This window comes from Rana temporaria, chromosome 13 (assembly GCF_905171775.1).
Source record: "Rana temporaria chromosome 13, aRanTem1.1, whole genome shotgun sequence".
NCBI lineage: Eukaryota > Metazoa > Chordata > Amphibia > Anura > Ranidae > Rana > Rana temporaria.
The window spans coordinates 42055756-42079416 of record NC_053501.1 but is presented as its reverse complement, the minus strand read 5'-3'; the positions used below and the strand labels follow the sequence as shown (position 1 = coordinate 42079416).

At 41.2% G+C, this 23661-nt stretch overlaps 1 protein-coding gene across 1 annotated transcript in view; it reads right to left on the bottom strand.

Moving 5' to 3' along the window:
• The window catches only part of BAZ1A (bromodomain adjacent to zinc finger domain 1A), a 104952-nt gene extending 82065 nt beyond the window's left edge, over positions 1-22887 (bottom strand). The window contains exons 1-9 of the mRNA XM_040332098.1: positions 22621-22887; positions 22408-22524; positions 12928-13206; positions 9067-9198; positions 7158-7259; positions 6441-6528; positions 6241-6348; positions 4465-4555; positions 1610-1776 (exon numbers count right to left, since the gene is read on the bottom strand). Of these exons, the coding sequence (XP_040188032.1) occupies positions 1610-1776; positions 4465-4555; positions 6241-6348; positions 6441-6528; positions 7158-7259; positions 9067-9198; positions 12928-13206; positions 22408-22520 (1080 nt within the window). The 5' untranslated portion in view covers positions 22521-22524; positions 22621-22887. The remainder of the gene's footprint in view (positions 1-1609; positions 1777-4464; positions 4556-6240; positions 6349-6440; positions 6529-7157; positions 7260-9066; positions 9199-12927; positions 13207-22407; positions 22525-22620) is intronic.
• Positions 22888-23661: the final 774 nt, after the last annotated feature.

Genomic DNA, 23661 nt, shown 5'->3' with positions numbered 1-23661 from the left:
CTGGCTCCCCCTCAGCTTCCAGAAAGACTAGTAAGAAGGGGGTAGTCTTATACAGTGAGTATATCCCAAAATCAAAAATTTTCCTGGAAAATTAGGGGGTCGTCTTATACACCGAGTCGTCTTATACGCCGGAAAATACGGTAGCTGCACTTTCTATTTGCCTTATTTTTTTGTTAAGTCACTTGCCATTTAGTGAAAAAATTATTGAACATTGTATTTGCACATACTTTTTGCACATTGATTACTGTTTTATGGTGGTTCAATCATCCAACTTTTTTTGGTTGACTTTTAAAAAAGGGACGCAACCATTTTAACCCATTTTCATCTAGTTACTGTATTCTGGCAATTATTCAATGCTGCTGTCCTTTGTACTTGTATTTAGAAAATTAGAACAATTGATAAAAAAAAAAAAAAAAATGATAATGTGTTTAGTGCGACTTTAAACTTGAGTGGGTAGTCAAGCAAGTAAAAAAACATACAATGCATGAGCCAAGGTCTATATCACAACAGCTTTATGTATCTGGTGTGATGAATAATTGATACTGATCTTAATTACAGTAATTTTAACACAAATTAATTTAAGACCTGAGTACACTGGAGGTTGCGCTATAAACCCCATTGAGACTCAAGGTGCATGTGAAATATTTACTCAAAATGTCTGGTTTAATTAAAAAGCTGGATATTGATTTCAAAGAAGAAAATGTTTAAATAAAAAAAAATAACTCATCTATTCTCACAGTGCAATCCATAAACTATCTCTAGGTTTAATATCAATATGAAAATTACAAGTATTTTAGATTTAATTTTAACTCCATGCTCAATGGGTCTGATGTATTAAAACTGAATGTGTTCTCTCTCTTTCCTCCAATTTATTGAATCAGTTTCACCTTTTTAACTTATAAAGCAATTATGAATCGCAACTGTCACCATGAGCAACTGCTTAAAGTAGAACTAAAAGCACAATTTTTTTTTTTAGTTTTGGACAGAGTAGAGAGAGGTTATCTGTGCCCCCGTTAGGGAAATTCAACTGCTCTATTAGTCCTGTTTTACTTTCACTTTCTTTGGCAAAAGTTTAAGAAAATACCAAGTTTTGGGTTGTCCACCAGAACAGGAACAGTGCGGATATTTCCCAATGAGAATGTTAGTTCTGCCGTCAACTTCTTCAACTTCCTGTTTTGACTATGGGACAGGAAGTTGAGGGAAATCTGCCCAATGGGACACAACAAAAATAAAAACTTTACAGGGGTTATAACCCTCCCGTGCTCTAATAAAAAAAGGAAAATTAAAACCCGAATAACACAATTTTCACCTTCGTAAATAAATGCCAAAATGTATTTAACATTTTTAAGAGAGTAGGAAGAGTAACAAGCCCCTGTCTGGTTTTTGTTGGGCATCACTGCTATGAAGTTTCACCCTCTCTATTTGCACAGGCAAATGCTTCACATTATAAAGCAAGAGAAAAACAAAATTAAGTTTTGTTTTTAAACAAAACAACTTGTTGGAAGCCAATATTTTGTGGGAAAATATAAAACAAGTGCACATAGCCAAGCAAAAATTACTGTCCTACATGACATCAGATTCAAAGTCCCAGCCTCAGCAGGACAATTACCTTGTCTCTTTCTAACTTAATGCTTTCTCGCTCTTCTCTTTTTTTAAGTCTTTCAACTTCAGCAATCTTCTTGAATTCGTCCTTTTGATTTATTTCGTCTCGTCTTTCTCTGGCTCTGGATTTTATACGATCAGCACGTACACGTCTTAATCTCTCTCTTTCCAGATCTAAAACGAAAAACAAACAAAAAAAAAAACCACCACCATAAATAATTGTAAAATAATTTTCAAAATTTTCTCAGGAGTTCACCAAGAGAAATAGCCTTTGATCGATAGGAAGAGAAAACAGAGGAAGCGCAATCAGCATATAAAGATCAAAAGTAGGAGACCACCGCACCCTAGGCAGGGGGAAATAAAAAAGAAAAAAAAAACCCCAACGCATCTTGATTTGCATATATTGAATTTAAAAAGCAATATGTACTAACAGAATGCATAAGCCTCCATTTGACATACTTATAGTACGGGGGTAAAAACCCACTCTTGTTCCCAATAATATTCTTCATGATCTTGTACATAATTTTGCCAAAAAGGTGAATCCAAAAGAGAACATCAGCCATGGTCTTCTTGGAGGTCTTGCTCCTAAAGCACCAAAACGCCAGCTCAATCTGGCCCAAAGGAGTCCACTTCATGACTAGTTCAAAACCCTAGCCTGCCCCAAAATTGTCTAGGACAGCAAGGCTAAAGCCAAAACTGTCTAACTAGAAACCAGACAGTAGAAGAATCATAATACTGATACTTTTGCCGATTGGTCGATTCCATAAATAAAGGAAGGACTTTTTTCTCCAGAATGACTGGTGTGTTGTCTAGCTTCCAAGCAGGTGAGTCCACAATCCACAAGGTAGCCTACTTTGTCAGGAGGTCATCGGCAAAGACATGGCTCAGTCACTACCATTTTGTGTAATGAAGGCTGACTCTAAGGCCTTTTCTTCTCCACTAACAAAACAGATTACTCCGTCTACACAAGTGAGGACTACTCCACTGTTGGAAAACACTGATCAGCAGCAGTTGCAGATGACGAATCGAAAAAAAGTTACCCAACATTCTAGTTTGATAGAAGGTAAGAATTAGATTGATCTCCGTTAAATGGGAACGGCCGCCGATCGATCGAAGTTCATTCTATACTTGCTGAACCAGCGAATTTCGATGCATCTATGGCCAACTTAAAACTTGAACATTCCGAGATAAAAATCTCTAATGAGGCACCAGAGACCCCACAGAAGGCATTAAATAAGGTCTCCAAGGTATGCAAGTTGAAGGTTAAAAGGTGCCACAGAGTGAAGTTGCCCAAGGGGTCATCAAATTTTACATGACAACTAGTGCATGCTCAAAAATCTCAGGTAAAAAAGATCAGACCCTGCTTTGCCTCCAATATTTGGCTAACAGGTGACACAGAGCACCAAGTATGCAGCAGTGACTAACACAACACATAAGCTACGTGACAAACAAAAACAAATACCAACCAGCTCCCAGGCAGTAATAAGGCACTTATACAAAGACACCCCTAACCAGAAGTACTGCGTGATTTTTTTCGTTCTTTATTTTTAATAAATTTTCAAATATTTTAAACAAACGACTTTCACATTGTCATTATGGGGTATTGCTTGTAGAATTTTGAGGATAATAATGAATTTAATCCATTTTCGAATAAGGCCGTTACATAAAATGTGGAAAAAGTGAAGCACTGAATACTTTACTGATGCACTGTATGCAACATATTATAAAAGATGAACTTCTCCTTTAAGTCACAGGACGGAGCCACACCTTTGTTGTTGTTTTATATATATATTCACCCAATTCTTTTTTTTTTTCTCTTCTCCCCTTAGATTCCTGCTCGTTTTGTCTAGGGGAATCGGCTATTTGTTTTAAAATATGATCCGTACTTACCCGTTTTCGAGATGCATCGTCTCTGTCGCTTCCGGGTATGGGTCTTCGGGAGCGGGCGTTCCTTCTTGATTGACAGTCTTCCGACGGTCGCATCCATCGCGTCACTCGTAGCCGAAAGAAGCCGAACGTCGGTGCGGCTCTATACTGCGCCTGCGCACTGACGTTCGGCTTCTTTCGGAAAATCGTGACGCGATGGATGCGACCGTCGGAAGCCTCTCAGAAGACTGTCAATCAAGAAGGAACGCCAAGTCCCGCAGCCCATACACGGAAGCGGCGGAGAAGATGCATCTCGATAACGGGTAAGTACGGATCATATTTTAAAACAAATTGCCGATTCCCCTAGACAAAACGAGCATGAAGCTAAGGGGAAAAGGTGTTGGCTATGGGTGAACCTCCGCTTTAAAGCGGAGTTCCAGCCACATTTTTCACTCCTCACCACACAGCAATAATGTGCATCCTTAAAATGAATTGGCAATTTATTTTAATTTTTTCTGTTCACTTACCTGATTTATGTCTATATCTAATGTCACTTCCTCTTCTGGTTTTGTATTGGCTCCTGGGAGATCTTGGCCAACTTGGTATTGCACGACTCCAGTAACATTTAACATTGGCGTCCATGAAAAATATTGGTCAACTTGGCATGGCTGTGCCTTGCAAAGCTGACCAGAATTGCAGTGCACTGCACATGCACGAGTTCGGCAGGTGCATACTGGGTAGCCAGCATGCACAGAATCCAAGAAGAAGGACACAGACTTTAGATTCCCACACAGGAGATGGCCGCACTGTGCAGAAACTTCACAAAGTAAGAAAACAATGCTGCACAGATAGAAAACTGGGCATAGTTTACAGCATACCTTTGTTACATTGCACGAGGCTAGTTCTAATTGATCAAAGCTGCGACTCTTAATGAACAGAGAAACAATGACACTAACGAAAATCCCCTACTATTCCATCATTTCAAAATGATCTTACCCATAGCTCTGAGCTCTCTCCTGTGCTGCTCGATTCTCTCCCGTTCCTTTGCAGCAGCGAGCAGGCTTTGTCTGGGTGTGAGCCCATTTTCCTACAACAGTAATCAGCAACATTAGCAAAAAATGACAAAATTTGATGAGGGACATTTCTAAACATTACCAAAGTTAGCAAATAAGGACAAGAATAATGGGATTTTTTTGTCACTTGCCGTAAAATCCCTTTCTCAAAGTTCATTGACAGCTGTTCTATTATTGACCATAGGGTTATATCGCCATGCACAGGAGAAGGACACTAGGAAGAAAAAGAGAACACAGCGCTACCTATCGGCCGTCCTAGCTAGTATAAACACCTTCTCTGCCATAGGCAAGCTGGTTATTCACACAGAAGTGTAAAAAGGATAGAAAAAAAAAAAAAAAACCCACACCCAAGAAGAGGGAAGTGTCTGTCAACGAACTCAGAGAAAGAAATTTTACGGTAACAAAAAAATCCTGGTTTTCTTTTATGTTCATTGATGGACACAGCTCTCCTATTCTTGACCATAGCAACGCCCCGAGCCAGTGCCTGAATGAGGAATGGACACAAAGAACTGGAGAAAATAGTTTGGGTCAGCACCCCCCTGAAGCAAGTGACCAAAATTAAAACGCAATACCACTTAGTGCTAGAGCCAAGGGCAGCAGTGCATGTCCTCACACTGACCCAGGAAGGGGGACTACATGCAATGAAGTCACCAAGACAATGGCAAACGATCTCTGGCCGAGACCAGGGGGGCACTGAAATGCCCCAGAACACAGGTAGGGCTACCTGACACATGAAGGTACTCTGGCCCCAAAGGGGAAGAAAAGGGGTCAGGTACAGGAGCCAAGACCTGTAGGGGAAGAAGGAGAACCCCCCACAGGACCAACCACCCCAGGGAGAGTGCTCATTCTACACCACATCCAGGGAGGGGACATCTACTTACCAATCTAGTGGAGCATGCAGATAGGGCTCCAATGACAGATCCTCCTCTCCACTGAAGTGGGGGCTGTCGGCCAGGCAACACTGACATGGACTGCAGGTGCCCCGTTATATGTGTCTGTGAGATTTTTAACTCACTGGTCACCCTCTTCCATGATGGGTCTGTCACAGCCGACCCAGCGCGTAGCTAAAGGCCTGCGTGCACTTGTTAGCCAGACTGGGGTGGTGACCATCAAGCCCAGCTGGTCTACGCAGGTAAAATTCCAGGAAACACTAGGCAGATATAACTGCCTTGCCTACAGCAGAAAAGGGGGTTTACTACCCAAAGGTAGTGCTGTGTTTTTTTTTGCTTAGTGTCCTACTCTTGTAGGTGGTGATATAACTATGGTCAAGAATAGAAGAGTCATGTCCATCAATGAACATAAAAGAGAAAAGTTTTGTGCTAGCTGTGCTTGAAAGCCCAACTCCAGATCATCTTTAGTTTTGCATAGTGTACAATTACTTGGTTAGATCTCCTCTATGGAGAGACAGCTATTAAAAACTAGACAGGAGATGTTTACTTTCTTTCTGTTCTGACACCCATCGCCTGAAGAACAAATCTGTCATTTGAAAAACAATACAATTTTTAGGAGGTTCTAAAAAGTTCTGCGATTTACTAGAAATTTGTTTTTCTTGCCTATGTCACAATTACTGAGATGATTTCATCTTACTTCCTCTTCTACACTATCCAATACAACATTAGGCTACATTATCAGATGGAGCAACACTCCAGAATGTCCGTGCAACTCAACAACCTTTGTCCAGATGTGTATTGTAACGTACCCTTGGCACAGGTTTTCTGTCTGCTGAAGGCTCAAACCTAGGAGGTTCATCAGGAAAATAACGGAAATAATTCTTTTCCAAGATCTGGTACTTTGAAATTGTATTTGCCTTAAAATTAAAAAGAAAAAAAAAGTGATAGTTAGTTGAAGTTTTCAAAATTTTCATGACCTCCAATATACAAAATTTCCAGTCCTTTTTACCTTGGCTTTAACAAAACCATTCTGTATTTCACAGTGCAGCTTCAAGAAATATTTCAGTCTGTCTTTAGAAAATATGGAAGACTTTCGACTAGAAAAAGATAAAGAAAATGGTCAAAAGGTCAATCCACTGAACTGTATTGTGTATGCCAAACTAGCCAAGATAAATTTTCCTAAAATAAATAAAAAGGTCATCTAAAAGTATTAGTGCATCTTTAATTCTGATAGCCGGAGCAAAATTCCATAAATCCTCCAAAATTGCGAGATATGCTGCTAATTTTTCTGGATTCAAATAGTGGTATAAAAGTGTGTACTGTACTAGTGTTTAAAATTTACATAAAATGCAACAAACAAAATAAATAAAAAAACACAATAATGTTTAACAAGGGGAACACAAAAGATTTCTAGCATACCCCACTCCAATCAAAAGAGGAAACAAATGTGTCTAGAAGTCTACTTTAAGTAATTAAATTGGGGAGTGGAAGTGGAGAGTTAAGATTTCAGTAGTTACACTTCATATTGGGAACTTTAAGAAAGCAGCCATTGATACAGAAACAAAAAGGCAATTACATGTTCTGACAGTTGCCTCCCCTTTCAGTTACACTGCAAATAAAAGCACCTGTCCTGCAGCTTTTTTCCCCAAAATTCCACTGAATCATTGCCTTGCCTAATGCTGCATTATTCTTGCGGTGCTGCAAGAGCCATAGTTCATATGCATACCTGACTTGGCACTGACGAACGGTAACAGATTCGTACATTGCTTCTACAACAGGCTTCACTTTGTACTTGAATAAAGTTGGGTCGATTGGTTCTATTTTCTTCCTAGAGGAGACAAATAAAAAAAAAAAAAAAAGTGCAAATGAGACCAATTCCTTTTTGCCTGAAAATCGTAAACCAGACAGTATTTGGATTGTAAAAATGTGTAGTGCATTAGTGCTTGAAAATTATCACTCAACTCTCAACAAATAAGTGAACCACAAATGTAGTCATACAGATGAGCAATACTGGCTGAAAATCAGAACTTGAGTCATATTTGGCTTAACAAGGTTTCATTTTTATACTCATATATTTGCAATGATATTCTAGATTATATCACCACTGGAGGCCCAACAAATAACACAAACATGCAGCTACAGGACATATGTGCACAATGCCTTCACCTGTCGCAATCACTGCTCAGTGATTAAGCAACCTATTGCCAGGCAGAGAGCAGACACATAAGTGGTTTGAGTAGCTGTATGTACATATTAATGTGAGGATGTTGTGTATGATTTCTGGGGAGCATGGTGAAGGTAGCAGCAGGCACTTAAAGGTCTCTGCTGTACAGAAATGATCTTACTTTGCTTTCAGTTACCAAATCACAACATCTCACACATTGGGGGGGACTGAAGGACAGCTCATCAATTTTCCAACATTTATGACACATTTGAAGTTTTGTAACTGGTTCCAATCATGGGATGTAAAATGTAACTATTTCTAAACTATATATAGTAACCTTTGTACTCCCTGTACAAAGGTCTTATGAGAAGCCAATGGTCTCTGAAACTAGGATGGAAAGGGCAGAAGCCCATAACTTGATTGTGCAGAACACTAAACACTGCTCCAGACTCCAGGCCGCAGGAAAGAGATTTTGTCCCACAGATCAAGTCCTGGGGTGGTAGCCTTCAGACTCATAACAAGTGAAATATAGAACGTACAATAGGAAGTCTAACTTGCCTACAAGGTCTAACTCTTATTATCATAGGAAAAGGACTTCTAGAAACTGTCCCCTAGAACCTGGGATTCAACAGTTATTGAAGCACAATGGCAACTTGGTCCTTGGTGCAAAAGATCTTGAAGATCTGGCAGTGCCCACTGAGTGTCTGCTAGAAGCTTTACCAAGTCAACGTACACCCACAGCAAAGCTCAGGAATCATTTATATCCTGGAAAGATAAGGACATGTAGGCAAGCATCTTTAATGTCCACACAAACCAGAAGTTCTCCCTGACGAAGGAAAGCGATGACAGGATTGTTAGATTCCCGTGCGATTTTTGTAGCCGATTTTAAACATTCAGGAACTTTGAGATCCAGAATGGGTTGAATGTCTTCTTTGGGCTTGGGAACAGTGAGCAGATAGTAAAAACGTCTACCACAAGAACCAGGGGAATGATACCTTGATCCAAATGACCAGAGATTGATGGAGATCTGCTAATCTGAGTGGTGACACAAAAGGTTAAAGGTGACGAAGGGGGAAGGGAATGAAATTCCAATTTGAAGTCCTGGGATACCCCCTTCTGCACCCAATTGTCATAAGCAAGCTGTCCAAGTATACACAAAGGTTAACAAAATGCCTCCCAATTGGGAAAGTGAGGGCGCACCTTGACGCAGAGGAAGGCTTGTCGGAGGATTTGGCAGACTGTGTGCTAGACGGACACTTGTGGGTGGATAGGCAGACAAGCTTGGAGGGATTCTTTGAGAAGCCAGGAGGGAGTGGAAGATACAAAAAGGAACATTTAACAGACAGGGAGACTTCCATACTGGACTAATGTAACTGTGCAATTAAATCTATACATAACAGACGATGCAGAATAAGCTGGGGTTTTAACAAATATGCAAGAAACAAAGATTTAATTATTACGTTCTGCTTACCAGCTATCTGGTACAGTAGGCTCGTCATCATCACTATCACTGATGACAATTGTGTCATTGTCAACGGTATTACCATTCACCATGCCATTCTGCTGTGGAGGAGCTTTAATCTCCAAAACTGTGCACTCCAACCTGATACAAAATATAAAGAAAGCCACTGATAATCACACAAAGGATATACAAGTTTGTACATGCTGCTACTGCTTTAAAAGGATATATTCAAACTAACAAAAAGCACTTCAAATCAAGTTGCAGAGCCTTCCATGGTCTTCCATCTGTCAATCAGACAAAGCTGAGGACAAAGGCTTCTTTTCATAGAAAAGAGCAAACATTTTAGAAAAAATTACTAAGCCAATTATACATAAACTGCCTTAAAAACTTATAACAAAAAAAATGCCTTTAATACAATTATTTTATTTTTTTTGGTTAAAAGGGAAAAAGGAGGTTATACTTAACTGCTCAATACAACTATGTTTCAAAAAAATGCAGCTTCCCCCCTTTTTCTGCTAGTCCCCGCAGGTGCTGTTAAAGCGAAGCTCCACCCACTTTCTGAACTCCACATCATCCGCTTCAGACCCTGACATACTTTCTTTAATGGGCATTTTTTCACAGCTATTTTTTAACCTTATTTAGAAAGCATTCTCCACTTCCTGTCTCTGCCATCTGCGGCTAAGCGCGCAATATCCGGCTGCGCACTGGCTCCAGGGAGAGGTCTGTCAGAATTCCCAGGAGTCAGTGGGCATCAGCTATTCTCTTTATGGCGATAATACAAAAAAGTTGTGATGGCAACCATAGAAGTTTCCTGCCCTGCGAGTTTGTTAGAATGCCAATGTGCGGGTACGGGCGGTACAAACTGGGTATTCAGCAGAACCGTATTCCGGAAGACTATCCTAGTGGGCTGCGCATGCCCACTAGCAAGATGGAAATGCTCAAGACATAGCAATCTAAAGAGAGAAAATAACCGCTCAGTAGTCTTCAAAGAACCTCCTCACTGGAACCAAACCATGGGTGCCGGCAATGCAATAGTGATGCAAAAAACTAAGGAAACTTGGACAGCCGCACTCCAAAAACGTTCTTTTAATTAAAATTGATCACAAAATGAACATGCCACAGCAAAAAAAATTGGAACAAAAGCCAACGTTTCGCACTGCAGCTTCAGTGCTTAGTCATAGATAGTACCAGCTATGACTAAGCACTGAAACTACAGTGCGAAACGTTGGCTTTTGTTCCAATTTTTTTTGTGGCATGTTCATTTTGTGATCAATTTTAATTAAAAGAACGTTTTTTGGAGTGCGGCTGTCCAAGTCGCATAGCAATCTAAGGTTAGTTTTAAAATAAGATAGATAGCAGTGTGATTGATGAGAATAGTGCATGCTGCTAAAATTACATTAGGATGATAACAGCAGATGGCATTAAAAAGCCCCTACTCCCTCCTCATAGGAGTTTGGCTGACGTCAGTAACAGCCTTTGGCTCCACATGCCTCAGTTTCCCCTGTGATAGGAGGAAGTGAGAAGAATAGTGCTGAAGCCAGAGAGTGTGCTGAAGTGGTGGCATCTGAGCTAGGTTAAGTGTTTAGGGAGCGAGGATGGTAGGAAGGAAAGGTAGACTTGGGTATTGTAAAATTTGTTACAGGCCAGTTAAAAATACAGCTACAAGGTTGCAACTTTTTAAAAAAAAATTAAGAAAAAAAAAAAAAAGAAAACACAATTAAAAAAAAAATTATTTTTAAAATCAGAAGTTGTGTGCGTTTTGTAATCCGATGGTGCCACCATTGATTTTCAAAATTCGGCCAACCAAGCCTTCAAATTTCACCTCATGTTGCTACAGAAAATAATTTTCGTGTCTGGGAATTTTCTTTTCTTGCACTGAATTCCTTTTTCAATTATATTTTCACACGATTTTCCCATCATTGATTAGAAATTGTTTTTCAAAAAATTTCCAACAACATGTCCGATTACTCAAATTCAAAAGCCGCACGAAAATCGGCCGTTGTGTCCCACTAATGGCGCGAAATTAGAACGAAAATTCTTTGAAAAGATTTTCGAAAAACTCGAACCCTGTATAAGGCTCCATGTTTACTGGTGTTTTTTTATAAGCTCAAAAAAATGGTAGAAGAAAAGAAACACACTAGACTTTTGTGACAGCTTGTAGTAGTCTTTTAGTAGCTTTTAGGAGTGTTAGCGTTTTATTAGCATTTTTACAGTACATGCAAAAAAAAATAAAAAACTAGGAAAATAAAAGCTTGGAAAAAAGCCGCTAGGAGGATTTTAGTAGCGTTTAGGAGCATTTATGCCAAGAAAACAATCCCAGAAACGACAAAAAAAAATATAAGTAAAAAATTCTGCTCCTACACACTGAAGCTTGAAAAATGCTTCTAGCATAAAATAGTGTGCATGGACACATAGGATAACAGTATTAATAGCCAGCCAGAAGCTTGTTGAAAATAAACCTACATTGTATGGGTCTCTGCAATTGTGGCAATGAGACTTCCTTTGGGACAGGCAGTGAATGAAAAACTACCCACTAGGACACAGACATCAAAAAACATGCTGAGGTTAACATCCGTTTACATTGCAATGCAGCCAGGAGTGCAGTGCACTAAAATTCAGACATGTAGCATTGAGTTTACCATAGTGCACTCAAATAGAGACATGAATAAAGTGTCACTCTGATACTTACAAAAAAGGTAAAAGTTAACATTATAAATGCTGAAACAGCTGATAAGTGCACGTACTGCAGCCCGCTGTGCTAAAACACACATTACATTCTCTTTACCTCCATCTTTCTTGTTTCTTAATACGTCACCATACACTGCAATTGAAGTGTACAACCCATTTATAACTTAAATAGATGTTACTTGAAAGATTGCAAGACTACTCCCAAAGCATGAAGATTCTGCCTGTAAAATATAACTATAGACAATAGGGTTGTCCCGATACCGATACTAGTATCGGGACTGATACTAAGCATTTGTCTGAATACTTGTACTCGGGCAAATGCTCCCGATGCTTCACCCAATACTTGTACTGTCAGGGGTGATCAGTGCATGGGGAAGTTACAGGCACCAATCACCGCTATATAGTGTATTCCTCCGTGTATTCCTGCCGTGTATTCCCGCCGTGTTTCTCTCCCCTTCCGTGCTCCTCCTTCACCCCCTGGAACTGTCAGGATGGAGAGCGGGGTATGAGCCGGTAAATCCAGCTCCTTACTGCTCCGAAATGGACAGAGTCAGTGATTACTGACTCGGTCCATTCACATAACTGAAACATCGTAAACTGTGATTACAATGTTTCAGTTTATGAATGAAGAGAAGACGCTGTCTTCACTCCATTCATTTTCAGCGCAGCTGATGCTGCTGAGAAAGGGACTGGGGAACATGTGTCCCTAGTCCCTTTCTCTGTCTTAAAAGGGGAGATGTCAGAGGTCTGTTAAGACCCCTGATATCTCACCAAAGCCCCCCAACAGGGCTGAAAAAAAAAATGATTGGAGAAAATAAAAAAAATAAAAAAAAATAAAAGAAAAACAGTCCACCCCCCCTTAAAAAAAGAAAGCATTATAAATAAAATAGTAAAAAAATAAATTGTAAAAAATTAAAGCAAATTGTTAAAGATAAAAAAAAAAAAAAAAATACTGACATGTGCTGCCGTCACATGATTAAAAAAAAGTATTGGTATTGGCGAGTACTTGAAAAAAAAGTATCGGTACTTGTACTCGGTCTTAAAAAAGTGGTATCGGGACAACCCTAATAGACAACATCAAGAACTACTTCAGTCATTGTACCATCAACAATCATCATATTATAAATCAAGTCATTTTTCACAAGTCCCCCAGTGTCTGTACCGTAAACCAATAGATATTACCTTGCACCGCTGTTTCTCACAACAGTAACAGTTTCCCCAACAAAGAAGCGATCCTTCACATACTCGTATACATCATCGCACAGGTCTGATAATTTCTGATGGCTGGCAAGTGTAGACAAATAGAGCACTGGCACCGCCAGGGACTCGGGGAAATTCTGCAAACTCTTCTTTACTTTCTTCTCAGATTCAAGTGCTTCTTGAAAGGTAAGCCCAGACTTTCCAGTGAAGGAGCAGCTCCATACAAGGCTGTTGCACAGGATTGTGCGCTCAAAAAACTCACTGTGTTGAAAAGAGAAGGGGGGGGGGGGGGGATATTTAAAAATTTCTGTATACGAGGTCTAGAAATATAGAAAGCATTAAAGCTGGGTGAGAGCTGAATTACAGGATAGGATACACCAATAATCTGTACACATGGCTTAATCCACACACTGCATTGGACGAGTAAACTCAGCCAAGGCTGCAACATGATTGGATTTTGCCAGTGGGGCAGCGAATAATGTTAACCACTTGGAATATAGAAAGGCTAAGCACCTGCCCGTCTTATTCAAAAGGTGCGAGTTAAAATAACCTATTATACTTTGAGACACAAAAAAAAAAAAAAAAAACTTTCCCCAGAAGAGATAAAAAGTGGCAACCTTCCTACTTTCTCAGAACAGGTTTCCTTTATATAACATCCAAAACCAGTTCTCAGTCCAGACACATTCAAATAAAACATCGACAGTAAAACAACCCTTTTTGGCCTAGTCATCTCCTGAAAGGAAGGTAGATAACCCTAAGGTCATTTGCTGCTGTGTCCTTCCATGCACGGAAGAGAAACAGGGAAATATACATGATGGCTCGGACAGAGCGGCGACCCATCTGTGTTCTAGGCACGTTTCTCCATATACCACAATATGGTTCAACCCATCCAGCCAGAATTTGCCTCAATACCTGATCCCCAGATCTGGGCTGCAAAAGGCATTACATAATCGGGACCAGATCTGTTCAGGACGCGAATTGAGGACATTTGATGCTCTGAAGACACAGTTTGATCTTCCGAACATATCATTTTTTAAATATTTGCAGCTCAGGCATGCATTTCATACACAATTCAAAACTTCACCTTGAGACTGTACTGAGAGATGACCCCCTAGGTAAGCCCCTCTCAAATATCTATAAGGCTATGCTCCCCTATGTCTACTCAGGACTTGAAAATCTTCGATCTAAATGGGCATTTGACTTCCCTGGGTTAGATGGAGGACTGGAAGGAACTATGGGAATGTTCCTTTCTCCAACTAATCTCAGCTAAAGATAGAATCGGACAATATAAAATTGTGCATAGAATTTCTTTCACTCCTGTGCGACTACACAGAACACAGCTCTCCATTCCTGCGGTGTGCTGGCGGTGAGCCACAGACTTCATTTATATTTTATGGCAATGTCTTCATATTTAAATGTTTTGGGTGGGTGAAATATTTATCTACTCAGTGACCACCATACAGATACCTCATACAGTGGAAGTCTGTCTGCCGAACCCCCTTGGCCCACCACAGATCCCCAGGAACGCTTGTTGGACTGCTTTTATTTTATGCGAGGAAAAGCTATAGTGCTCCAGTGAACATCTACATCTGCTCCCACTTTAACACAGTGGAAACAATTAATCAACTCTCAGCTACCCTTATACAAAGCCATATATTATCAAAGTTATAAAAAAATTCCACAAAAGTGTGAAACATTTAGATTCAGGCCCTCGTCTACCAATGCAGACCAAGACCTTTCAGATTAAATAGCCAATTTCCCTGTGACTGAAGCTAATGCAAGAGCATATACTACAGACCATACTTGCAGATAATTGCAAAGTGGAAGAAAAATTATAAATGGTTATCAAAATGGTTTACAAATAAATATCTGAAAAGTGTGGCATGCATTTGTATTCAGCCCCCCCCCCCAGTCAATACTTTGTAGAACCACCTTTCAAAGTAATTACAGCTGCAAGTATTTTTGGGGATGTCTCTACCAGCTTTACACATCTAGATTGTGACATTTTTGCCCATTCTTCTTTGCAAAATAATTTAAGCTCCATCAGAGTGTCTGAACAGCAATTTTCAAGTTGTACCACAGATTCTCAATTGGATTGGACTTTGACTGGGCCATGCCAACACACATTATTATATATGCTTTGATCTAAACCAGTGGTCTCCAAACAAAAAGGGCCAGTTTTTTTCCCCCTTAAGACTTTAGGAGGGCCAAATTGTGGCCAGCGGAGACAAATGTCCCGGGCCCAGCATCTCTGACAATAAATGTGGCTTCAAGGTTGGTCTCAGGAGTAGTGCCCTTATTAGGAGGAATAGTATCCCATCATTGGTATCAGTGGGAGAAATAGTGCCCCCTTGTTGGCGTCAGTGGGAGGAATAGTGCCCCAAGGGCAGGATAAAGGCTAGTAAAGGGCCACATCTGGCCCCCGGGCCACAGTTTAGAGACCCTTGATTGAAACCATTCAATTGTAGCTCTGGCTGTATGTTTAGAGTCGTTGTCCTGCTGGAAGGTGAACCTTCGCCCCAGTCTCACATCTTTTGCAGACTAACAGGTTTTCTTCTAAGATTGCCCTGTATTTGGCTCCCATCATCTTCCCATCAGCTCTGACCAGCTTCCTGTCCCTGCTGCATCCCCACTACATGATGCTACCACCAGGTACCACCTGGTACCTACGTGATGCTACCACCTGGTGTGTTCAGGGTGATGTGCAGTGTTAGTTTTCCATGACACATAGCATTTTGCCTTTAGGCCAAAAAGTTAAATTTTGATCTCATCTGACCAGAGCACCTTCTTCCTCAGGTTTGCTGCGTCACCCACATGGCTTCTCGCAAACTGCAAATGGGACTTCTTATAGATTTCAACAATGGCTTTCTTCTTGTCACTCTTCCACAAAGGCCAGATTTGTGGAGAGCATGACTAATAGTTGTCCTCTGGACAGATTCTCTCATCTGAGCTGTGGATCTCTGCAGCTCCTTCAGTTACCATGGGTCTCTTGGCTGTTTCTCTGATTAATGCTCTCCTTGCCCAGACTGTCAGTGGTCAGCCATGTCTTAGTAGGTTTGCAGTTGTGCCATACGCTTTCCATTTTCAAATGATGGATTGAACAGTGATCTGTGAGATGTTCAAAGCTTGGGATATTTGTTTTATTTTTTATAACCGAACCCTGCTTTAAACTTCTCCACAACTTTATCCCTGACCTGTCTGGTGTGTTCCTTGGCCTTCATGATGCTGTTTGTTCACTAAGGTTCTATAACAAACCTCTGAGGACTTCACAGAACAGCTGCATTTTTACCAAGATTAAATTGCACACAGGTGGACTCTATTTACCAATTAGGTGACTTCTGAAGGCAATTGGTTCCACTAGAGTTTAGTGAAGGGTATCAGAGTAAAAGGGGGCTGAATACAGATGCACACCAAACGTTTCAGATATTTGTAAAACATTTTGAAAAAAAATTTTCTTCCACTTCACAATTATGTGCCACTTTGTGTTGGTCTATTACATAAAACACATTTACGTTTTTGGTTGTAACATGATAATGTGGAAAATTTCAAGGAGGTATGAATACTTTTTCAAGGCACTGTACATGAAATTATAAGCTTTTGTATGTCAGTAGTATACAAAACGTGCAGCGTTGCACTTTTTTCATACTACCGATTTGGATCATGGGGTTGGTCATCCTTTTGCTAGCAGCTTCACCTCTTAAGCACTCACTTTACCTTATTTTATATATGTACAGCATCTCACAAAACTAAGTACACCCCTCAAATTGTATTATATCTTTTTATGTGACAACACTGAATAAATTACACGTTGCTTCAATGTAAAGTAGTGAGTGTACAGCTTGTATAACAGTGTAAATTTGCTGTCCCCTCAAAATAACAGACAGCCATTAATGTCTAAACCACTGACAACAAAAAGGCGAGTACACTCCTAAGTGAAAATTTCCAAATTAGGCCCAATTAGCCATTTTCCTCGCCGATTCCATGCCACTTGTTCGTGTTACAAGGTCTCAGGTGTGACTGGAGAGTAGGTGTGTTAAATGTGTTATCACTCTCACACTGGTTCACTGGAAATTAAACATGGCACCTCATGGCAAAGAACTCTGAGGATCTAAAAAAAATTATTTTGCTCTACATAAAGATGACCTAGGCTATACGAAGATTGCCAAGACCCTGAAACGGAGCTGCAGCACGGTGGCCAAGAACATACAGCGGTTAACAGGACAGGTTCCAATCAGAACAGGCCTTGTCATAGTTGATCCAGAGGTTGTCTTTGGGAAATAGACATAGGAGTGCTGCCAGCATTGCTGCAGAGGTTGGAGGGTTAGCTTGTCGGTGCTCAGACCATAAGCTGCACACTGCATCAAATTGGTCTGCATCCCAGAAGGAAGATGACGCACAAGAAAGCACGCAAACAGTTTTCTGAAGACAAGCAGACTAAGGACATGGATTACTGGAACCATGTCCTGTGGTCTGATGAGACCAAGATAAACGTATTTGGTTTAGATGGTGTCAAGTGTGTGTGGTGGCAATTAGGTGAGGAGTACAAAGACAAGTGTGTCTTGCCTACAGTCAAGCATGGTGGTGGGAGTGTCATTGTCTGGGGCTGCATGAGTGTGGCCATCATCGTGGAGCTACAGTTCATTGAGGAAACCATGAATGCCAATGTGTACTGTGACATACTGAAGCAGAGCCCCTCCCTTCAGAAACTGGGCTGCATTCCAACATAACGACCCCAAAACACACCTCCAAGACCACCACTGACTTGCTAAAGGTGGACTCCAGACCTAAACCCTATTGAGCATGCCGTGCCCAAGAGGGTTAAGGCAGTGCTGGAAAATAATGGTGGACACAAAAAATATTGATGATTTGTGCCCAATTTGGACATTTTCACTTAGGGGTGTACTCACTTTGTTGCCAGTGGTTTACGCATTAATGGCTGTGTGTGGAGTTATTTTGAGGGGACAGCAAATTTACACTGTTATACAAGCTGTACACTAACCAGGGCTCGACAAATCCCGGTCACCATGGCGACTAGAAATAGGGTCCTGGCAACTTGGCTTTTTTTTTTATATATATTTTTGGGGGATATTTATTATAGCAAAAAATATAAAAAAAAATCATAATTGTCGCTCTATTTTTGTTTATAGCGCAAAAACTAAAAACCGCAGAGGTGATCAAATAACACTAAAAGAAAGCTCTATTTGTGGGAAAAAAAGGATGCCAATTTTGTTTGGGAGCCACGTCGCACGACCGCGCAATTGTCAGTTAAATCGACGCAGTGCTGAATTGCAAAAAGTGCTCTGGTCTTTGACCAGCAATATGGTCCGGGGGTTAAGTGGTTAAAGTGGATGTAAACCCACTCTCATCCTTTCTAAACTACTGCCATGGTGCTGATCTATAAGGATATAGATGCCTCCTGGAAGTATCCTTACCTGTCGAATGTCTCCCCTCTGTCTGTTAGGAGACCTGGAAAAACTGCAGATTCTGTGGGTGGATCTGTTGTCTGGAGCTCGGTGGGTGGAGTCGTGATGTCAGTAGACTCCCCGCCTACCTCTACACTCCCCTTGTCAACATGCATTTTCCCTTGTATTTATTACACTGAATTCTGCTATAATCACTAACATCCAGTCAAAATCCAGAAAAGGAGTGGGGGTGGGAATTAAAAAATAATGCCCGTCTCCAGGCTAGTGCATGAGATATGTAAATAATCTATCATTCACAGCAAGGGGGCGGAACGGACTAAGGTTTTTCTCTGTAAGGGCCCTTTCACACGGGGCGGATCAGTAATTATCCGCCTCGTGAACCTCCACTTGCTCAGCGGCGATCGCTCTGTTGATCCCCACTGAGCCGGCGGATGACAGGGCGCCCAGTCTTTTCTCCGCTCTCCCCTATGGGGGGGGGGATTGGGGGAATCGGATGAACACGGACTGTATGTCCGTGTTCACCCGATCCGCAGACGGAAGGAAAAATAGAGTTTTCCTCCATCTGCAGAATCGGAGGAAGGTGGGGTTCACCGCTTCAGGGAAATCCCAAGTGCAATTGTGGATAAGTCCAGGTGGATGTGGGTGCTGGCAATGCACTAGGCAATGGAAAGTAGCAAAGGACGGATGGACGGCCGCACACCAAAGAACTCTTGAGTTGTCTTTATTGAAGGAACATGAGCAAACACTGCAAATACACAGCAGAAATCAAACAGCGACGCGTTTCACACTTAGTGCTTATTCATGGCCTGAATCGAAGGAATGCGGAAGCGGGCGAGATCGGGTGTCAGCGGATGTTCTTCCACTGACACCCGCGATCTCATAGGGACCAATGTATGTCCCCTTTTCAACCGCATACGGATGGATGAAAAAGGGGACATACGGTCCGCAGGTGTGAAAGGGGCCCAAGTCTGTTTTATTTCACTGAACAAAAAAAAGAGGATTGCTCAGAGCTGGATTAACTGTGTGGCAAGACTGAGCACAGATGATAGGAAATCTTATACTGTACATTGTGACATAAAAAAATAATAATACAGGTTTACATCCACTTTAAACATTTGATAAGTTTTCCATTTTGAATAAAATATGGGGTTATGACAAATCATTGCATTAGGTTTATATGTAGATTTTACACAGCATCCCAACCTTTTGGAATTGGGGTTGAAAAACAAAGGAAGCCTGTGTGAATTGGGCTCAAAACAGCAGAAATAAGTTGGCACTCCAAGAAAATAAAAAGTAAAAGAAATAATCGTTTCTATACTCTTCACACCCCATTGACCACACAAGAAGTGAAAAAAAAAAGCTCTCAATAAGAATGAATAAGCAATAAAAACAACTTATATAATTACTAACTTTTTCCCCTAAAACTTGGAAGTTTTGGCTGGAGTACAACATAAGAACCCTTGTCTGACCCTGGAAGATTTACAAGAGAGCCAGTTGTCTACACACGGCTTATAGTTCTCTGTTAAATTGGGACCTCTACATTATTTAACAATACTAAGCGAGTCACAACCATGAATAAAAAGGTATGCAAAAAAAATTATATATATATATATATATATATATATATATATATATATATATATATATATATATATATATATATATATATATATATATATATATATATATATATATATATACATATATATATATATATACACATATATATATATATATACACATATATATATATACACATATATATATATACACATATATATATATACACATATATATATATATACACATATATATATATACACATATATATATATACATATACACATATATATATATATATATACACATATACACATATATATATACACATATATATATATACACATATATATATATATACACATATATATATATACACATATATATATATATACACATATATATATATACACATATATATATATATATATATATATATATACACATATATATATATATATATATATATATATACACATACACATATATATATATATATATATATATATATATACACATACATACATACATACATACACGGTATATTGCAAAGCTCAACATTTTCTACCAAAAAGTCCAAATGATTCTGACATGGATTGTGAAATTGTGGCAAATCAGAAGTGAGAATATGTAAATATGGCCATGACAAAGTTTTACTTAGAAAAGCACATGTGGGTAGATTGCTCGCAGAACAATAACTTCCAGTACAATACATATCGCCAAGCTCTCAGATTACACACAGGCTTTGTGTCTTCAGATGCATTTCACTGCAACCAACAACTCAGCTGCACCAGGCTCTCTGCATGTCTGCCGTCCTCAAAGGGAACAACAGTCATGGAATTGTGTCTCTCACACAAAAGCTGCTGAAAACAAAGAGGAGGAAGATGGCCAGCATGAAATCACACAGGATTATCACAAACTCTAAAAGTTACAGCCAGCAATTTATTATCGGATTGAGTATTAAAGAAAAAAAACACGACAGAAACAAGTCGCAGCGAAATCTATAAATGACAAAAACAAATGTTTAGCCACATGTGTGAATGAGTGCAGGAAGGTGCAATGTACCGAGCCGAGGTTTTATGACGGTGACACACAACGACAAACTTTACAGAAATGGCAAATCAGACGACTGAAGCCAATGAAAAACAAAGACATGTCAAACTCTAGTGGACATCAATCTCCAGCCGGTGACAACCACCTTGCCATCAAGTCCCACAGCACTGACCTAATAAACCTGTCAGGAAGGCTTTGCCACTGCTGTTCTCACTTTCTGGAAAATGGCAAATGTCATACTGGCCCCCCTCGTATCTCCACCCCCCTCGTATCCCCACCCCGAGTCGCTGAACCAATCGCAACGCTCAGGTGACGACCTCCGGCTGTCCTGACATCCATACTTGCTCCTGGTCATCAGAACAGCCAGTCAACTAGCATTTTCTTTTTTTTACGACAGATCCACCTTGAGCTTATTCTAGCATATTACATACAAGAAGACTGTATACTATGGGGGGACGGGGACACAGACCGTATATTATATGGGGGGGGGGGGGGGGAGTATACAGACCGTATATTATATGGGGGGGGGGAGTAGACAGACTGTATATTATATGGGGGGGGGAGTAGACAGACTGTATATTATATGGGGGGGGGGGGGTAGACAGACTGTATATTATATGGGGGGGGGGGAGTAGACAGACTGTATATTATATGGGGGGGGGGGGGGAGTAGACAGACTGTATATTATATGGGGGGGGGAGTAGACAGACTGTATATTATATAGGGGGGGGGGAGTAGACAGACTGTATATTATATGGGGGGGGGGGAGTAGACAGACTGTATATTATATGGGGGGGGGGAGTAGACAGACTGTATATTATATGGGGGGGGGAGTAGACAGACTGTATATTATATGGGGGGGGGAGTAGACAGACTGTATATTATATGGGGGGAGTAGACAGACTGTATACTATATGGGGGGGGGGGGGAGTAGACAGACTGTATATTATATGGGGGGGAGTAGACAGACTGTATACTATATTGGGGGGGGGGAGTAGACAGACTGTATATTATATGGGGGGGGGGGTAGACAGACTGTATATTATATGGGGGGGGGGGGGGGAGACAGACTGTATATTATATGGGGGGGGGGAGAGTACACAGACTGTATATTATATGGGGGGGGGGGGGGGGAGTACACAGACTGTATATTATATGGGGGGGGGGGGAGTACAGACTGTATATTATTTGGGGGGGAAGTAAACAGACTGTATATTATATGGGGGGGAGGAGAGTATACAGACTGTATATTATAGGGGGGGGGGGGGGGAGAGTATACAGACTGTACATTATATGGGGGTGCACAGACTTTATACTAAAGGGGAGTAGACAGACAGGTCGGTCCCCTCACACAGTGACATGTGCCGGGGGAAGTTGTGGAGTACAATGGCCGGACAACAAAGCCCGGAGCCGGCCTCTCACTCACTCGTAGTCCCTGAACACCTCGTTGGTGACCCGGCAGTAGAAGAGTCTCTCGGTCGGGTCCAGGTCGGCCGGTAGCGGGGTCCGGGTGAACGGTTTCCGGTGTAGAAGCGGCATGGCACTGAGGAGACACAACAATAACACACAATTACACAACTTATCATGGCGACCACCGGAGAGGAACAGGCCCGCCACGAGGGTGATAAAAGCTCGGTACCCATGTGATCTCCGGTAGTCCTCGTCCTCTTAGACAGCTCGCCGGTGATCGCGCTGAGCCAGGCCTGCCGGGCACTTCCGGTAGCGAGCAGCTGGAGGAGGTCCGGTAGGCGGGAAGAGATGGAGGTGGCGGGCTGTGTTGTTGTGTCGGTGTTGCCGCTGGCGGGAGAGGAAAGCTGATCCGGATCTTCCCCTATTGTGTGCTGACAGCACGGCCCTCTCCGATTGGTGGCTCTGTTCCCTGCCTGAGGCCTCATCCATGCGTGCTGTAACCCATAGCAACGTATCAGGAGCCTCTGTTCATGGCACACCGACGCCACGTGGATTTTAATTGGTTGCTATGGGTTACTGCACTCAGGCTGATTTATATTCTTTCCATGTGGTCATGGCAATAGTATTCTATAGGCATTTATTTATAATATCACATGGATTGCTTTAGAATTAGATCCGCCTCCACAATGCAAATCAAACTGTTCGGTTGAAGCTTTACACTAAAAACGTCACATGTTCCACAATCACAGGACATTTCTTTTATTCTCACTCCCACCTCAGACACTGTGTGTGATGGACTGGCATTCTTCACCCATCACCGCAAGGTGGCATAGAAAGCCATTGGAAAACAACACCGCCTTCGGGTGGGCCGCAGTGCAGGGTTGCCAACTGTCAGTATAATTACAGACAGTTTGTAAAAATCACTGACTTTTACGACTGTCAGCAGCTGATAATTCGCGGGCAAATCACTTGCTATGTGTATTGTCAGCATTTCCATATTGTTGTTTAAAGCGGGAGTTCACCCATTTATAAAATGTTTCCCCTTTTCCCCTTAGATTCCTGCTCGTTTTGTCTAGGGGAATCGGCTATTTGTATTAAAATATGAGCAGTACTTACCCGTTTTCGAGATGCATCTTCTTCCGTCGCTTCCGGGTATGGGTCTTCGGGAGCGGGCGTTCCTTCTTGATTGACAGTCTTCCGAGAGGCTTCCGACGGTCGCATCCATCGCGTCACTCGTAGCCGAAAGAAGCCGAACGTCGGTGCGGCTCTA